The 15,659-nt window shown below is 49.0% G+C and overlaps 1 protein-coding gene across 1 annotated transcript in view; it reads right to left on the bottom strand.

The window, feature by feature from the left end:
• The window catches only part of Ippk (inositol-pentakisphosphate 2-kinase), a 38,717-nt gene extending 31,976 nt beyond the window's left edge, over positions 1-6,741 (bottom strand). The window contains exon 1 of the mRNA XM_032884548.1: positions 6,488-6,741. Within this exon, the coding sequence (XP_032740439.1) occupies positions 6,488-6,568 (81 nt within the window). The 5' untranslated portion in view covers positions 6,569-6,741. The remainder of the gene's footprint in view (positions 1-6,487) is intronic.
• Between the last annotated feature and the right edge of the window lie 8,918 nt (positions 6,742-15,659).

Genomic DNA, 15,659 nt, shown 5'->3' with positions numbered 1-15,659 from the left:
TAGCATCAATACAAGTTAATTCAAAAGCAAGTCTCGGGGTTGAGGACTTAGCTCAGTGGTAGAGCGCTTGCCTAGCAAGCACAGGGCACTGGGTTCGGTCCTCAGCTCCTGGTGGGGAGAGGAGGGAATCAAGTCTCTATCCTACTAAGGGGGAAAAAGTTAATACACCTAGGCAAGGTGGCTCACACCCACAATCCCAGTACTTAGAGGCTGAGACAGGATGGCATGTTTTAGGCCAGGCTGATCCACAAAGTAAATTCTACTTCAGCCTAGACTAAGGAAAGACCTGTCTTTGAAACAAAAACAAAAGCCAGATGTGGTGTATGCCTTTACTCCCAGAGCAGTGGAGAGACAGGCTGATCTCTGAGCCTGCAGTTAGGCTGGTGTACACAGAGGGCATTAGGCCAGAGCTACATTTGAGACCCTGGGTGGGAGGGGCCAGGGAACAAAAACCTGTTGGCTCCTCCTTGACACATAAAACATAAACATCATCACTACTGCAGAGCACCAGCAAATACTCCCAGACTACGGTCTCTGCACCACCTCTCCCTCTGAGGTGGACCACATGAATCCCAAGGTATAAAATGTGAAAAGTTAGGCCTGAAGGGAAGCCCAGACATTTTTTGGCACTTAAGGTCATGTGCAGTGGACTGAGCTTGGAGGCAGGCCTGAATCCCAGGGCATCTCCATATCACATGTCCAGTTGTCCCGCTCCATTTGGCTGCTGAGTTGCCAACTAAGGGATTGGGGGTGTCGGCTAGTCCCAGGCAGTCTGGACACAAACCTTGTGGGACCCAGGCAGCAAAGCCCACAAAACCCACTGGTTCTCCATTACTGGACCATCCCCCCCACAAGATGTCCTCAGCCATCACAACCATGCACAGTAGCTCGGCCTCTGTCACCCACAAGTCTCCTCTCTCTTCCCATCAGGTAGCTCAAACTGTGACCAACTAGGAAAAACCTCAATGCAGTGATGGATCCATTTCAAGAGAAACCATTTTCTCCACCTACACATTCATCATCCACAAACTGTCATCAGCTTCCAACCGCTCCTCCTCCAGGAGACCTGTCATCAGCGTTAAAGGTCGATGTCAGCATCAGCACTCAGACACACTCAGCTCACCAGAGCCAGCCAGCCAGCCAGCCAGTTTCAATCAACCCTCACAAAGGGCCTACCCTGACTGAGGGGCGGGGATGGGTAGTGAAGAGGAATCAGGGAATGCCCAGTGACAAGTGGAAAAAACCCTGCCCCAAAACAGCTCCCATTAGCAAAGACAAGTAGAAGAGGTACCATTGGCCAGAGGACGCTAAAACAGACAGCTGCAAAGGACTGGAAGCAAAAACATCGAAGTGCTCAGAATTCATTTTCTAAGTAAGTGGGGGGCCACCAGGTGATTCCTACTTTCTTCTACTACTCTGTTTCTGGAGGCAAAGAAGCTACACTGAATAACTAACGAGAACTAAAAGGCCACACAGAACTCGCCAAAGTGAACTCAAAGGAGCGCTAGCTATATCCATGACAAAATGTCTGAAAAATAAGTTTACAAGGAAGAAAGGAGGGGCTGGAAAGACAGCACTGGCTGCTCTTCCAAAGGGCCAGGCTTCAGTTCCCAGCACCCACACAATGGATAACAACCATCTGTAACTCTAGTTCCAGGGATCTGAGGCCCTCTTCTGGTTTCTGCTGGCATTGCCACACACGTGGCAATATATATGCTAGCGAAACATCATACAAATAAAAATACAAAGAACTTTGAAAAAACAAAAGGAAAAAAGGTTCGTGGCTTCAGGTTTCCATCCTTAGCTGCTTAATCCACTACTCTGAACCTGTGGTAAGGCGGAGCATCACAATGGAAGTGCACAGCAGAGGGAAAAGGTTCCCAAACTTCAGCCAGAAGAGAAAGCAAGAGTTTGAAACGACTGGGGCTCCAAGACTGTCCTCAAAGCTAAGGATCTAGTGACCGAACTTCCTTCAACTAGGCCTTGCCTCTAAAAGTTCCAACAGCACCATCAGCTGTAGACCAAGACTTCAACATGGCCTTTGGAGGTCAGTTAACATCCAAACCATAATTGGGGTAAAGGGTACCATTAAAGCCCTTCAGTGAAGATAAGCTATCCTACAGGATACTCTCATGGTAGAATCACTCGCTGAGTCAAATATCCCAGGGGCCATGTCCTTTGGCAAGTTAGTGAGGAGATAACCCAGAAAAGAGCCCATGAAAGATACCAGGAAGCTCAGATCACTGTCGAGGGAGGGGATACAAAAGAACATCACCCCCTCAGGACGTGGCCTCAGTTACCAGAAATCAGAAACAGCACTCTACCCAGCCTGTCCCAATTGTGAGAATAACATCCAGATGGGAGTTCCAGTCTACCCAAGGTTTGTCTCCTGAACCCAACTTCAACACAGACTCTCAACCTATAAGGAAACCATCTATGGTGCTAGTTACTAGAACAAGAGATGCCAAGCCACTGACCTCTGTGACAAAGCCTAATGCATATTCTCAGGACCTGAGACTCGAAGGCTGCTGAGGCTGAGGCGTTCACACTCACAGCTTAGCCTCAATAACAATAGCCTCAGAGAGAACAAGGCAGATCAGCAGCAGTAGGAACAGGCACTTCGTCCAACCTCCTTCCTAACCTTCCACAGCTGTAGCTTTAACCTCCCAGCCATCCCAGGGTTCACACATGTACCACACATTGATGTGATCCTTAGAGCCCAAGGGGAGCTATGGAGACAGGCCAGGCCAGCTCAGTGTCCCCTAACACACAGTGACCCCAATAACATGTGAAAAGGATTCAAGGCTCACAGAAGCCACAGGTGGAGTCAGAGAAATACAAGCAAATATCAGAGGCCCTTGAACTACCCACCCAGACTGTGATGGTGGATGGACCAGCACAGCAAAGCCTTGCTCTCTAGACACACAAAAGCCTCCTGCATTACTGCTCTCGGAAGAGAGAAAGGTACTGAAAGCTGAAAGCTGACTGAATTTTGACCAAGCAGGAAAGAGTCAGGGAGGGAGAAAGGTTGCCTCTGACAATGTAAATGCAGAAAGACAAACACAAAACTAAACCTCACCGAAGGGAATATGGAAAGAAATCCTAACCTGGCAGCACCAGGTAGGGAATCAGAGAATGTGCAATGAGCCAGGGTGTGACTAGACCAATCACCACGAGAGAGATTCAGCAGCATCGATCTGAGGAACCATCACTACACATCTCACGTGTGGAACGTGCCATTTCTTTAACAGATATCAGTGACAAGAAAAAGTCCAAACTCTTTCAACCAGTTCTAGGTGAATACTGAAGATGGGCCCAGGACTTGGGTTTACACAACAAGGTTGTTAGAATATCAGCCCCATGCTTCCAGTATCTCCACAAGGAGGATAATTCCTCTAGCATTGGCCAGACGTCTACCTAGGCTATCGTAGATAACCCTGTGATGGAAACCTTTGTGAACACTATCTTTATTATCATCACTTCCAATTTCTTGAAGAACAGAAATTAGATCCAAAACCATACACTTTGAAAAACTTATCTTGTCCAAACTTCTTGTCCTTTTCGCATGTTGTTGGAGTCTCTCACTACTCATTAGGGGTCGCTGAGCTGGCCTGGCCCATAGCTCTTTTGGCTCTCAGGGTTTCATCAGTGTGACCAAACGCATTCTTTCACTTAGTGACCCACTCCATGGTTCACACGTGTATCCCTTTCAACCCGGAGACAGTTTCGATGCTGGAAATTGATCTCAGGGCCTCAAACATGCAAATGCACAATCTAACACTAAACTACACTCAAAACTCCTTCCTGATTATTATGCTCAACACAAAAGGTTTTAGAGTCTTCTCCTTATGAGACAGAGTCGTCTTATGTAGCTTTGGCTGACCTGGAACAGAAAATACTTTTACAACAAAGTGAGGGCAGGAATGGCAGCCTGTAACCCTGATACCCGGGAGAAAGACTGCTTAAGCTGAGCAGTTGGAGGTCAGCCACAGCAACACAGTGAGACCACGCAAGTAAGCAATCAAATGATACTATGAAAGGCGATAACACTTGTAAGATTTGGACGTATTTCCTTCCAGTCATGTGTAATTACAATCACACTGTCTGTAACTCCCGTCTTCCAATTAACAGTACTAGCATTCCCCACACTATAGGCTGTTAGCCTACTTTAATAAACATCCTAAAACACAAGGCTGAGACAGAAAATGTGAGATGATCCCTAAGGCTTGATGTTCACCCCTAAACGCCCCGGACACGTGCACCAGACATCATAGGCTCTAGAAATGATCTGAGGCTCTCCACAGGGTCTCTGGAAGGTTTTAAAACCAGACCAACATGCAATGCAGTTCTCTTAAGTCTCAACAAGTGTTCTTCCTGGGCAGGTGACTTAAATAACAAGTCTTTCATGTTACCTCTGTCAATAAGAAGGAAAACATGACAGTTCTGCATAATAATAGGAGTGGACGGATATTGTTTGCCCCAACCTCATGGCCAACCCAACCCAAAAGGCTAGGTGCCCTGGACAACTAAGTAGGAGACTGAATGACAAACGAAATGTACGGTGACCTCACAAGACTCTAGAGCCAAAACCAACCAGAGGAAGGTAAAGGAAGCAGATGCAGATGCCTTAGGAGAGTTAAGCTGCAGGGGCTTTGAAGGAGGCCTCAGGCTTCACAGTCTAAAGTGGGTGGTAGGACAAGTCACACCCTCAGGCTGCATGGAGGGACGCCTGTGCTAAAATACAACAAGTCCCTACCCAAGAGCCCTCAGGGTCCATTCCTGAGCCTGCAGACAGGACGGTGACCAGCTGGCTGACAGCCTAGCAAGTGGGTCAGAGGGCTGTCTAAGCCAGGTGAACAGGGATACTTAAGGTACTGTACCTGAGAATGGACAAACTGCAAAGCTGTCACAAATCGCGATGTAACTCAGACCGACAATTAACAATGCAAACTTCTGGAGGTGTCGCTGGGAGTAGGGGAGACAGAACTCTGACACAATTCCTCTCTTGAACTGGCTGAATGTCCACCATCTTGCCCACACAATCATGCCCCATATACTCCTGCAGCCTTTACTGAGTTCCTCTACCCCAAGACCCCAGGACCACAGAAGGCTCATTTTCTCTCTCATTCCATTTGCACATGGCAGGAACAGCACGTTTTCTCTCAGTGCTGCTGGCAATGACAGCGCAGATGTCCAGCACCCCCAGCTCCTGCAGGATGGGCCTAAGGATAGCTGTGTATGCTACAGAGGAGGAAGGGCTGACAGAGGACTTTATAAGAGCTCTTCAACTCACTGATTGATGCTAGCTCAGAAAAAGTGAGCATGCCAGGAGAGGCTTGGTAAAGGCCTCCCTCTCTCTTGGACTGAATGAGACAGGCCTGGGAAGCTCTGCAGAGAAACAAAGTTCACCTGCTCTCAAAGGAGGAGGACTATAGACATGCCCAGTACGAAGGGAGCAGAGAGTTTCTCCACCCTGCTTACATTAGCACTCCCTAGTCACAAAAGGCCTGAAAAAGCTGTGTTCCAAGAGGGACCTTCTTCCCCTCAGTCTACATTCTGAACAAATACACCAGAAGGTCAGAGATGGCAACTAGACACAAGACCCAAGCTCTAGGCTGCTCAACACTCAGTACAGCTCCACACAATCTTAACTTTATGGAGACGAAGTGCATGCTATTCCTATCTTCCCTTTCCTAATGCAGCCTACAGCTTCTCAGTGGTGGAGGTGGGAATCACTCCAGCTCTCTGTGCTATTAACCTTCTCACATGACACCTCCACGCCTTCTACTCCCCCAGCCCACCACATTCCTGCTACTTGTAATCAGACAGCAAGATGTCAAGAGAAAATCTGAGGCCGCACACAAATCCATACACTTTTCCTAAATTCGCCACCTTGGAAATGACTATATCTTCTGAAACTCCCTTTCAAGTTGAACGAAGGAGAAACCAACCGTAAAGTATATAATCTGGTGGCGAACCTGTTGTAACGCCCCATTCCTGACATCACAGCAGCAAGGTAGAAAGAACACTACTAGCTCAGTGGTCTCTCGAGGCTGAACTCCATGCTGAGAGTTGACAGCACTCTGGGAACTTTCCCCGGTGCTGCCCAGGCCCTAGTCCAAGCTCAGCCTCTGGCCCGCCGTGGCCTGGCAGTAAGACGAGCATCCCGGCGGAGGCTGCACAGCGTAAGGCCACGCGGCACCCACGGGGTGTGGGGAAAGAGTACTGAGGGGACAGAGAACCGAGCCCTGTGGGGAAGAGTACTGAGGGGACAGAGAACCGAGAAGGGACACTAAGAGGAAGGAGTAGCCAGCGGAGCTAGGAGTGCCGGGGATGAGTATAGAGCTGAGGAGGGTATTGTGGGGGTACCAGGGAGCCACCTGAGCGGAAGCACGAGGAGTCATGACCCGGACTGAAAGGTACTAGGCACAGGGCTGCGGGAGTCGTCGGGTGAGGCCCGGAGCTGCGCCGCCCGCCAGTCGCTCACCTGCGCGTGGGCCACCACAAGGCTCTTGTTGCCTTCGCCATGGTAACTCCATTCATTCTCGTCCATTTTCCCCTCTTCCATGCCCCGGCGCCCTGGAACTTCGCGGGCCGGGACGCTGGGACGAGAGCTGGAGGCCGCCCGCCTCGCTGGGCTCCCGCCGCAGCAGTCTGAAGAAAAGCGCCTGTCAGCGGCCGCCTGCGCTCTCAGCCGCGGCAACTTGCAGTCTAGGAGCGCCGGAAGCCACGCCCCCGGCGGCCGCCATTCCCAGAACGGTCAACTTCCGGGTCCCGCCCACCTTACCGTCGACCTCCAGGGCGGTAGATGAGCTGGTAGCCATATTATGTGCTGGCAGAGTGACTCACTTCCGAAACGGGCACTTGGGAACCGGAAGGGAGGTTTCCGGATCTGGTCCCGGACCTTGAGGCCGGCGGCTTCCTGGCGACCGTGTCCGATACTCTCTCCCTCGCGCGGTCCTAGGACCACTGCTGAATCTTTGTAGGACTGCAGTAAGGCGCAGGGCGACCCTGAGCCTCCGCTTACATCTGTAGAATGGGATGCACCGTCACTGGCCTCGCTCCGGCAAAGAGAGCCTATGGGTGGTGTTCACACCGGGAAACGTGGCGAGGTCACCTCACCTGGGAGTTTTTGCCCCGAGACGTCCAGGAATGCTGATGGGGCAATAAACTCCCCCACAGAAAGCAATGGCCTCAGTTTATCCTTTTATGTGGGGAGAATGGCACTGCCTGATAGATCTTCCTTAAGGATTATATGAGGATCTTTTTGCTCTTAAAACTTTAGGTGAACATGATGATGCTCACCTCTTAATCCCTGGATTCTGGATGTGAAAGCAAGAGATTTCTATGAGTTCGAGACCAGCCAGGGTTACTTAGTGAGATCCCATCTCAAACATAATTTTCATATTTGTGTTAAACTGGCTACATCACTGAATATTGCGTTAACTGGTGTATGTGAAGAAAATCCAGCTTAATGCAGGTATTATGGGTTTTGTGTTAATTTTTCCACTGGGCAAAAAACTGTTCACTCTAAATAGGACACCAACAACAGACCACAGAAATTAATATACCCAATTATAGCTTGGTGAACCAATGAATTTACAGGTCATGCTTAGGGGAGCATGGGTGAAGGGTTATTTATATTAGTGTGGAGGACCTCAAACCAGCTGCACTGCAAAAAAAAAAAAAAAAAAAAGTCACATCCTAGCACAGATCTATTCCTCTTCTAAAAGCTGAATGGCTTTCTCCGTCAGCTAGTCTGCCTTAGGTACCCCTGAACGCCCATGCAGCTGAGGAGGCTGCTTTGATTAAGATGATAAAGGCTGTATTTTGCTCTGAAGATGGACACGCGGCACTCTGGTCTTTCTCAGGCTTGCTTTCCACCACCGCCCCTTCTGCTTCTGTATTCTCTGAGCACTGAAGGAAGTGATAAGAGATGTTTGGTTATTGTCTTTCCTTTTGGCTGAGCAGTGGCCCGCTATGCCATAGCAACGACCACTTTATTCTCTGCAACTTGATGTGACATCCACTCACGGGCAGTTAAAGGATTCTCTGGACAAGTGATACTAACAGCACAGTCACCTGTGGGCATTCACATACATGTTCAGCAGAAAACCTGACAGGCACATATCCACTTGACTACATTAGAAGTTCCACACAAGGGCCCTATGAGCTCCCCAGGTACAGGCTTTTAGCTTACAATACCAACATGAGACCCTTTCCTATGGAGGAATACTTGAAGACAATCAGAAGATGAGTCGTACGGTTGTACATTAACACTGGTGTCCATAGATTAGCAGGACCATTTGTGACTATTCTCCCTTAGTGGCCTACACAGCACCTTCTGGGACTTCCAAACACCGGTCTGCAAGAAGGACACTTTCAGCTAGCTCAGTCCGTTTGAGGTCTGTGTGTCCTGGAGTCAGCATGTGAGGTCCTCAGTAACAGCATTTTACCATCTAGTTCCTATGTGCAACCAGCAGCGCTGACCATAGCCTGCGTCGTTTAGGGTGTTAGGGATCTCCCTGGCTAACGATCAAAGAAAAGTAGTTCACCCCTGTGACTTTTTTTTTCAAATCCTATTTTTAGTGGTGGTTCTTGGATACTTTATCCTCCCTCGCAGCCCACCACCCACCAGTAGTGAAAAAGAAAGGATACAGGGAGTGGATCTGGTTAGAAAGGTTCTTTGGAGCAACTCCCATCCCTGTTGCCTGGAAATCAGCAGGTCAGCTCACAGGTCAGCAGCAGCGGTTTGATCCAATCGCAAACACTTTGCACCTACACTAGCAGTCCAGTTCGGTAGAGTCGGGATAGCAAACACAAATGAGCAGCGGTGGCACGGCCTAGCAGAGACAGCCAGGCCTCAGCCTCAGCACAAGTCAGCAGGAGGGACCCAGAGAGACATCAGGAGAAGGTCTGAGCTGTTCCTCTCTCAGCAAATAGAAGATCAGCAAAGACAGGATACCAACAAGTGTTCAGCTATGGAAGCAAGCCACGCTCCCAGCCTCCGTCACCATCTGTTGAGTTCTGTTTATACTCCCTCTAAACATCACATGTCCTCTGTGTGTGCATCTGTCTCAGCTGACATCGCTCTGCCTGTCGGCCTCGGAAGTCCTTGGAAGTGGCAGGAAGCCGCAGCACACCTCTTTATGGAGTCCTGACAAATGGAGCCAACTATGCAATGGAAGGCAGACCAACCAATACACGCGTGTCGTTGACGAAGAATCCTTCATCGTGCACGTGCTTGCTTTAGCAGAACATCCTTTCACCTGTGTCTGCTTCAGGAAAACATTCCTTCCTTTGTTTGCCCCAGCAAAACACCATCCAACACAACTGACTTTCCAAAGAACCTTTAAGTTCCCACTTCACACCCCTGACACTGAGATTTTCATTCAGTAGCTTTATGGATTCTGGCAGTGTCTTTTTTCCATCCATACTGGCTAAAGAGGGGATAATTGTCAGCCGCTGAGCTGACTGGTTTTCAGGGAAACTGCTTTCATTTAGTCCTTCCTTTACCCCTTTGTGAACTACTACTCAGACTTAAAAGCCTTTGGAGACCACAAGCACCGAATTTAGCTATTTTTTTTTCTCTAGAAACTCCCCTCATAAAGATCATGACCCATCATGGGGCTTACCCGTCCCAAGGCCGCTGCTGAATTACCTCCCTTTCCTCACAAATCTGTTTTAAAGTTTACAGGTGTAGGATTTTCTTAATCACCATGCGGTGTATCTGCACGCCATTCGACCATAAAACTCAGAACTTCACAGCTGTAAATGGTCTTGCACCCTGTGCAGGTTGACGTCCCACTCTTGGTCCTTAAGTGCATGTGCCCACCCCTCCAGATGCTTTTCTAACCGTAAGGTAGTCACAGAGGCGAGAGTTATCTAGTAAAAACCTTCTCATAGATGGCGGGTAGACCTCCGAAGAACCACTAAGAAAGTGCCAGCTGCCTTAGAACACAGCAGCTAAAGGAATACTTAGGAAAAGGGGGGCAGAGGAGGTAGTTCAGTAGGTGGAGTCCTAGTCTGGCATGCCCAATCAGTAGCATTGTATAAGCCAGACGTGGTGGTACACTCCTGTATTTCCAGCACTCAGAAGCAGGAGGCAGAATGATCAAAGCTTCAAGGTCATCCTTGGCTAGTTAGAGGCCAGACTGGGATACATGGGGTCATGTCTCAAAACCAAAAATGTGCCGAGCAGTTGGTGGAGCACGGCTTTAATCCCGGCAGATTAAATCAGGAGGTAGAGGCAGATCTCTGTGAGCTCAAAGCCAGTCTGGTCTACAGGAAAGCTAGGAATGTTAAAACAGAGAAACCCTGCCTGGAGAAACCAAAAAGAAAAAAACAAAGGTTAGCAAGCAAGGTCTAACACGGAATGAGAGATCCCAACCATCTCTAGCCACTGTTTTCAAAAGAACAGGTTGGACACAATGATGTGACTGGAAGGCACTGCCTGTTTAGCTCTCTGTAATCCAGTTTTTATCTATGAGCCACCCTGTTTCCTCATCCTGGGTTGCTGCCAAAGGCCACTGTACGTCTTCTCACACCTAAGAGCTCAAAGGAGCCAGCTCACACTAATTGCCTTGGTCTGGCACCAATGAGGAGTGGGCTATGCCTGATTTACTATGTCCACCAGCTCCCTGGGTCTGACAGGCTCTGGGCAGGCTGCTGCCTCTCCATTATCCATCCCTGGCTGCTGGAAGGGCATGGCTGGGGAAACAATCTCCACCCACACAACACCTTCAGGAAAGAAATGTGCACCAAGAGGGGATAATCGTCAGCTGCTGGGCTGGGCTGACTGGTTTTCTCTAACACTGAGCCAAATCCCCAACCCCTTGGGAAACTGCTTTCATTTAGTCCTTCCTTTACCCCTTTGTGAACTACTACTCAGACTTAAAAGCCTTTGAAGACCACAAGCAACGAATTTAGCTATTTTTTCCCCTAGAAACTCCCCTCATAAAGATCATGACCCATCATGGGGCTTACCCGTCCCAAGGCTGCTGCTGAATTACCTCCCTTAAGCTCTCTGGTGAACATGGTCCTATCTGGTCTGGTGAACTGGGTGGGGGTCACCATCTCTGTCCTGTCCAGTTCCCTCGATATCCTTTCTACCACACCTCTCCCCATACCGATCACTACTCAACTCTTCCCACTGGGCTCCAACTGTGAGGTTCCTTCCAGAAGGAGCTAATTAGCAGATTTGGCTTACAGTCTCCTTTCCTTACATTCCCCCAGCTGTAAGAAACACATCCTCTCCTTTAGCCAATCTACCTACAAAAACAGGCTAACATGATGTCTTTTTGTCAGCGTCCGTTCTTCGTGCAGACACGTTTTCTGGGCATAGACTGAGCCTCAGTCCCATTCCTTATTGCCTGTAGCCAGGGGAGCATAGCTTTGCCGTGGTTTCCTTAGAAAACATCCCATACACGCCACTCTGAAGATCTGAAACATGTTTCCTGTTTGCCAGTCACTTCTGAGATCTTAGAGATCCGTAATGGACAACATGTCAAGAACATGTCAAGAACATAAGGCATTCAGGAAGGTGGCGCCACCAAGATTTGCCCCGTGAGCTGACTTTCCATCCTGGCTTTCCCTCTGGGAAGCCAGCCCAGCCTCCTTTGCTTGTCTTATCACCACAGTGGGAACAATGCAAATGCAACTGCACCAAGGAAACTATTCCTCACCTCATGGAGGGCAGCCAATGTGCCACTTCACACAGCTTCTCTTCAGTTGTCACCCTGCGGCAAGGCCTGTGTAACTGCTCCCCAAAGCTCACCCTTGGTTCTGTCCTATCTCTGTCTGTTGACCAAATGCTTCGGACTTTTTCTGAGGAAGACAAGAACAAACGTCCATTCATCCCAGATAGACCAGCAGCAACTGACCAAAGGATCCCTAGTACCTAACATCTAGTACTGTGCTTACTGGACTTGCAAGAGCCTGGGTGACTCTCACACAGATGCACCACTGGAAAAGTCCCACCCCTGACATGGCTAGTGGCTTCCTAAAAGCTTCACGGATGGAGTCCAGCTCCCATTAACCTGTCCATATTCTCCCCCAGACTATGTACAGCTAGAATTATAACACAGTGGTACGCAGGAAGGAGTGGCTATAATCTCAGGGGAGGGTCTAATGGCCCTCCCCCATACCCTACTCCTATGAGTAAATAAATGTCCACTGGCCTGGTCTTCTTACAGTCTCATGCAGGTAGTCAAACTGTTCTGATGAAGGTGTGAACACCCACGTCATGCCAGGAGGGCTGTGTGCCACACATCGATTCATAAAAGAAAAAAGAACCCCAAGAATGGCTGGCCCAAAAACCCTTTGCTATTGGCTGACTGAGGACAGCAGTGAGTCAGGAAACTGATTCTGAGCGTCTCGTTCCAGAATACTAGGACCCCAGCCCACCCCCACCCCAGGGAATGTGGCAGAAGGTTGCTCTGAAGAGTTGGGAAATGAAGGTAGAAAGACCCACTCCTACAAGTGAGCATTCCCCCAAAAGAGAAGAGACATTCACAGGACAGCGAGAAAACGGTTCACGGAGTCAAGGCTGCCCCATGACTGAGACTGAGTTCCCAGCTCCATGTAAAAGAAGCATGGTGTGCTGTCAGAAGCAGTATTTTCTGTGTGCTGCCCTGAGACATTTCCCTGAAGAAACCTCACAGCTGAGAACACTGTCTTGATCCCTCCCCCCAGTGAGAATTATGACCGATATGACTTAAAATTGCAGTGTATGCTTATGATAAAATCGGATTCTGTTTTCATTGTGATAGCTTTTAAGGTCTCCATAGGCATAGCGTCTAGAGAAACCTTCTCCTCACCTTGATACATTACTGGATACAGGGCTAGAGACTCATGGAGAGAAATGTGGCGGGGTATGAGAGGGCCTCACAGAGTAGAACTGTCCTGAAGGGGCTGCGAGAAAGGCAGGCAAGGCTGAAGAGCAGCATATCAGCAAAGGCACAGAGTACAAAGTCATTTCCCATGGCCTGGCCATACCTTCTCCTCTCCCTCCCCCTCCCCCTGTTCCTCTCCCTCCCCCCTACTCCTCCTGACACTGACAATTTTGTATAGAGAAAGCGCCCTTCCTCTCCTCAGCCTCTGGAGTCTGAATAGACCCCAGCCCTACTCTCAAGATGGATCTTATGATACTGACCAGAATAATCGAGAATTACATTCCCTGAGGGTAAACACAGCTGCCTCCCCCAACCCATTTGATTCAGGAGGCACTGGGGGGGTGGCAGGCTCATCTCCTGAAGCTCACTGCTGTAGCTTGCACTGAAGAAAGAAGCATTCAGTGAGGCAATAAGACACCGTGGGTCACAGGAGCAAAGGGGAAGCAGCTGTGGAATTGCAAGGATTCGTAGGCCATCACCAAGTTACCTACAGCTTCCTAGTGGGTGAGCATAGCGGTATGATCTATATAACCCCTGCATTTGAGAAGTGGAGGCAGGGGAAGATCCAGAGTTCAAGGCCAGCCTCGGCTATCCAGTGAGACCCTGTCTTGAACTGAGTTCTGCCTACTCACAAAAGACAAACTTCCTGAGTTCCAGTCACTGGCAGAGCATGTTGGGATGGGCTGGACCACCTCTCTCCGTGTGCTTGGTAGTGTCGGAGTTAAAAGTGTCCGTCATCAGAGGGGAGTAGCACAGACTGTTTTGCACCCCCACAATTCACATGTTGGGGCCCTTACATGTGATACTATTTGGCAAGGGGTCCTTTGGAAGTCATGAGGGTAGAGCCCTACGGCGAGATTGTGTTCTTAAGAACATCCATCTCACTCTGGTACGTGAGGACACGGCAAGAAGGCAGCTGGCTCCGTAGAGCCCAGCTTTTCAACGCCTTGATTACGGAATCAGCTGGAGGAAACACCCGGATAAGCCGGCAGGCCTGAGATGCGGTATAGGCTGACTATATATGGTAGTATACACTGAGTATTGCACCACAAATAGCCATGTGGCTGGATTTGTTGACCTCTTCCCAATAAGCCCTGCTTGTATCCACAACACTGTTTAGTAGTATTATCCATTTTTACCTTAAAAGAAATGGCAGAGGAGAGGGAGAAGGGAAGAGAAAAGTTAACAAGCACTGAGATCTTCCCAGGCACCCTGAAACACCATGAGGAGCAGGGCACAATGAATGGCAGAACTTCTGTGTACAAGTGAAAGGCCCCCGCCCGGGGTTGGATCCCAGCACTGCAAAACCAGAAGGGGCAGGAGAAGAAAGAACACTGATAGGAAAAAAGAAAGATCTAGAGTTCAGCTAGCAGCAATGCACTAATGGAAGTTTTTAGTTTTGGCAACGTGGACCGTGGTTTTGAAATATTCTCTTTGGGGAAGCTGTGCGAGCATTTAGGAGCTGCACGCGGTCTTTCTATTCATTTTTTCCCTGTATTTTTTTTACTTTGTGGGGAGGGGAGCACATAGATGCTGCAGTACATGTGTGCAAGTCGGAGGATTGGCTGTGAGTTTGTTCTCTCTCTGTACCCTGCAGGTCCCAGGGAGTCGGACTCAGGTTGTCAGGCTTTGCCAGCAAATGCCTTCACCTGCTGAGCTGGGCCTCCTTGACAACCCTACATTTTGGTAAATCTAAAATAATCCCAAAATAAAATTTTCATTTACAAAAACAAAGCATGAATTGTTTAGCTTCTTTCAGAGTCAATATTTAAACCTGTAAAGTGGGGGCCACAGAGATGTCTCGGCGGGGTCAATGAGCACTCACTGCTCCACAACAAGGAGGGCCACTCGCAGTTTCGCTTCCAACACCCAGGTAACAAGCCGGATGCTCTTGCAATACCCATAACCCCAGCTGTAAGACGGTGGATCGCTGGGGTTTTCCTGCTTTCACAGTAGCTTAAATACGAGCCCCGGGTTCAGAGAGAGCCTGCCTCAGAAACACAGGCAGAGGGTGGAGGAACAGGATGCAGGACACACGTGCTTCCAGCCTTAGCTGGCACATGCAAACATGATGTACACATATCCCCACAGACACGCAGGCACATACTTGACACAGAGTGAAGCATCTTTCTAATATGTCAAGGTGGCAAAATAAAAACTTCTTTTCTTGCAGTGCTGACTGAGCCCAGGGCTTCACTCAGGATAGACAAGTACCCCTGTCATCAGCTCACAGCCCAGCCCATGAAAACAATCTTCCAAGGCTTTTTTGCCATGCGTGGTAGACAGACACAGATAGCACGTTCACATGCTCTGAATGAGGGAGGAGAATGGTACCCCTGGAGGTCATTTGGAAATACTAAGACTGGAGAAGCTGGGGTGGGGAGATGGCTCAGTGGTTAAGGACACTTCTTGCTCTTACAGAGGACCTGGGACCTGTTCCCAGCACCCCTGTCAGAAACACTCACAACCATTTGTAACTCTGGCTTGAATGCTGTGGTTTTCAACCTTCCTAATATGTCGAACCTTTAGTACAGTTCCTCATGTTGTGGTGACCCCCAGTCATAAAATTATTTTTGCTGCTATTTCATGACTGTCATAACTATAACCACAAGGGGGTTGCTGCCCATAGGTTGAGAACCCTTATTATTCTAATGGATCTGATGCCCCCTTCTGGCCTCTGAGGGCACCTTGCACATAGGTGATGCACATACATGTACATATTACACTTTAAAATAGTGTGTTAACAAACTGATAACACTTAACAGA

This window comes from Rattus rattus, chromosome 14 (genome assembly GCF_011064425.1).
Source record: "Rattus rattus isolate New Zealand chromosome 14, Rrattus_CSIRO_v1, whole genome shotgun sequence".
Taxonomy (NCBI): domain Eukaryota; kingdom Metazoa; phylum Chordata; class Mammalia; order Rodentia; family Muridae; genus Rattus; species Rattus rattus.
The sequence above is the reverse complement of the archived record's forward strand: the minus strand, read 5'-3'. Positions and strand labels throughout refer to the sequence as shown.